This window comes from Diadema antillarum, unplaced genomic scaffold (genome assembly GCF_040938485.1).
Source record: "Diadema antillarum isolate AM-2024a unplaced genomic scaffold, OU_Dant_1.0 scf00000027, whole genome shotgun sequence".
NCBI lineage: Eukaryota > Metazoa > Echinodermata > Echinoidea > Diadematoida > Diadematidae > Diadema > Diadema antillarum.
Genome location: NW_027270916.1, coordinates 980,323 through 983,489, shown reverse-complemented (window position 1 = coordinate 983,489; position 3,167 = coordinate 980,323). Strand labels below are relative to the sequence as shown.

The window sequence follows — 3,167 nt, the reverse complement described above, 5'->3', positions numbered from 1 at the left end:
TTCCTTTTTCAAAAGCATGGTTAAATGATCCTATTAGTTCTTTAGAAATCAAAGGCCAAAATGTCTCATAAAATTCCACCGATAAGCCATCATTACCAGGTGTTTTATTTTTTGACATCCCAAGGAGGACTTCCCTTGCCTCTTCATCAGGCCTTCACAAGAGGCCTTTTCATCTTCCGTGAGGTGTTTTAAGCAAGAACTTTTTATATAATCATAACTCACTTTGTCAGACACTGTATCCCTGTTTTCAAACTGTTTACCAAAAGATTTCATCACAAAATTTCGTATATGATGGGGATGTTCAATAAGTTCCTCACCTGTATCTAATACATCTATGTTTGTACTTGTGTCTTTTCCAATGATAAAAAATATTTTGTACTCTTCTCTCCTTTCTCGTACCAGGTACATCTTGAATGTAATATGGCCCCCTCTGCTAAATAGTTATACATGCAGTTAAGTTCCTGTTCAATTTTCTCTTTCTTTTCCCATTTTTGCTCATTCATTTCTGTCGGATCCATGTCAATTATTATTTTCAATTCTTGTTCTAATTTTTTTCTTCAAATTTCTTTTATATTTTTCTTCCTTTTAGAAAATGTGATTGTAAATTCTCGTATTTTGAATTTTAACCAATCCCATAATTTTCCTTTATCATTTTTATCTTCCCATTCATTTACCCACATCTCATAATGTCCCTTTAAATTTTCAACATACTCGACATCATTAAGTAAACTGTTATTAAACTTCCAATAAGATGGGCCCACAGTGTACTCTTTAATTCTCAGATGTAAATTCACAAAATCATGATCTGACAAAACACAGGGGACCATATCACAATCTGTCACCATATTTTGTACAGACTCATGGATTAACCAGAAATCCAGTCTTGACTGAACACAAGGATTGGAGCGTCTCCAAGTAAATCGTCTTAATAACTGGTTCTTGTCTCTCCAAATATCTATTACATGATAAACGTTTTTAATATTTTCTATTATTTCACAAAAGTGCTTCCAAGTGGACTTCATATTACCGCCCTCTCGGTCCAATGCCAAATTTTGAATAAAATTAAAATCTCCCCCTATTAATATTGTCTGTTCAGCATTATAATATTCTTGTATAGTCAAGTCTACAGCTTTAAAAAAATGCATGTGGTCTTTTTCCTTATTTGGTGCATATACATTACATATCATAATTTTTTTTCCATATACTTCCATTTTAACCAGCAAAAATCTCCCGTTAGAATCTTTCACTGTCTCTGTCAATTTTATATGTGGGGTTTTCCGAAATATGATACACACTCCCCTACTAGAGGAGGTTCCATGACTGAATACAATATCGGCTCTTAATTGGTTCTTCCATAAACTTTCATCCTTATCAGTCGAATGGGTTTCCTGTAATAGAATAATATCCTTTTTTAATTTGGATAAAGAACAAAAGAATTTTTTCCTGGCTTTAAAGTCCCCTAACCCATTAACATTATGGGTCATTAACTTCAGATCCCTATACATATTTCACAAGTAGGTAACCTTGTAAATTCTTATGACCCACCATGATCAAGACAAAACAGACAACAAAACATTGGCAATGAAAAAAACACACATACAATTTGCATGGAATCGAGTAAAACATGATCACAAGGAATCCAAGTGCCCCTGGGCATCTTCACAGTTATTTTTTCCTCAGGTTGGCAAAAACAAATGATTTTCCCTACCACTTAATCACATGAATAGTGTATCTTGTCTTCGGAGATATCAATTGTTAATATACTGCTGGCATGACAGGGTGCTGACTGCTGAGCTATGGCAGTCGTGTCAAGAGTTTTTCAAAGTATGTCGTATTTTGTTAGACCATTGTCTACTGTGCAAAAGCAAACTGCCAATATCCATTCTATCTTGTGGTGTGCTGCTTGTACTCCACTTCTTTTCCGCTCTCAGTCTCCCTGTAAAACAATCGCGCCGGATATTTGAAGTACACCTTTCGCTTTGGGTCCTCCTCTTTCAGCTTTCGTTTCAGTGGCAGCAATTTCCTCCTGCTTTCTCGCACTTCTACCGGGAGCATCTCATCGACAAATATCTGGTGATCCTTTCCGTTGTGCTGAAAAGGCCTCTCCTTCAAATATCTGCGGGCACTGCTGATCACTGATTGTCTGGTTGTGTATCTACTGAAAGCTACCACAACTGGGCGAGGAGGGCCGGGTTTTGGCCTGATGCGGCCTGTGCGATGAGCTCTTTCAATGCTCACTTCACCTTCCATTTGCATATTTGACTTGGCAAATTCTTTGATCAATTGCTCACACTTCCCAGCGTTTTCAGCACCTTCAGGAAACCCGTAAAACACAGCCGTATTCCTCATCTCTCTCGCAGTGAGGTCAACAAGACGCTCTCTCAATTTCATATTCTCCTTTTCTTGCTTGTTTACTTGGTCCTGTAACTGTTTGATATCAAAACGGCAGGACTCTTGCTCCTCTTTCAAGTTACTGATTTCTTTCTCATTTGTTTCAATCTTACCAAGAGCTGTGTCCAACCTGGATGTGAGATTGGAGTTCATTTCGTCTATCTTGTGGATAAGGGCCGCGAGTAGTTCATCTGTGGTTGACTTCTCCCCGTCTACTCGTCGTTTTTTCTCAAGCGAGGAGCGTGGAGGTGATTCCGCCGACGCGCCCGGGCTGGTTCCCTCCATATCTCGGTGAAGTGGTTTCACTACCGTGTGCACTGCAGAGTCAGTTAAGCCGTGTGCATTATCACTGTCACTGTGTTCTTGCGTAGCCTTCTCTGTAGTAGCGTCGCTAAAATCCATCTTAGGGTCAGAATCCTCCTTTTCCTTGAAATAATGGGAGATTGTAACGACTCCTTGGTCTAAGATCCTTTTTCTCGATGTCATTTTGACTTTTCAAACTGTAATAGGCGAAATGAGCTGCAATTTTATTTCCTCCTAATGCCTCCGTAACACTCAGGCACGTCCTAACCGCACAGCGCCATCTTGGATTCCCTCACAAATTTGGTGTTACCTACACTGCATCAGAATGAAGAACGATTCATTGGGGGAAAGATTTCAGAGAAAGAGTGTTGTGAAACTATAACGTCGTTGCGAACGATAAAACACCGGGATCTGATGGTTTACCCATTGAGTTTTACAAAATATATTGGTCTCGAGATTAGGGATTTATTATG

General features: G+C 38.8%; 1 protein-coding gene across 1 annotated transcript; it reads right to left on the bottom strand.

Moving 5' to 3' along the window:
* Positions 1–1,839: 1,839 nt before the first annotated feature.
* LOC139734813 (uncharacterized) lies at positions 1,840–2,956 on the bottom strand. The gene has a single exon (XM_071645601.1). The coding sequence runs from the start codon at positions 2,875–2,877 to the stop codon at positions 1,885–1,887; it is 993 nt and encodes a 330-aa protein (XP_071501702.1). The 5' UTR covers positions 2,878–2,956; the 3' UTR covers positions 1,840–1,884.
* Between the last annotated feature and the right edge of the window lie 211 nt (positions 2,957–3,167).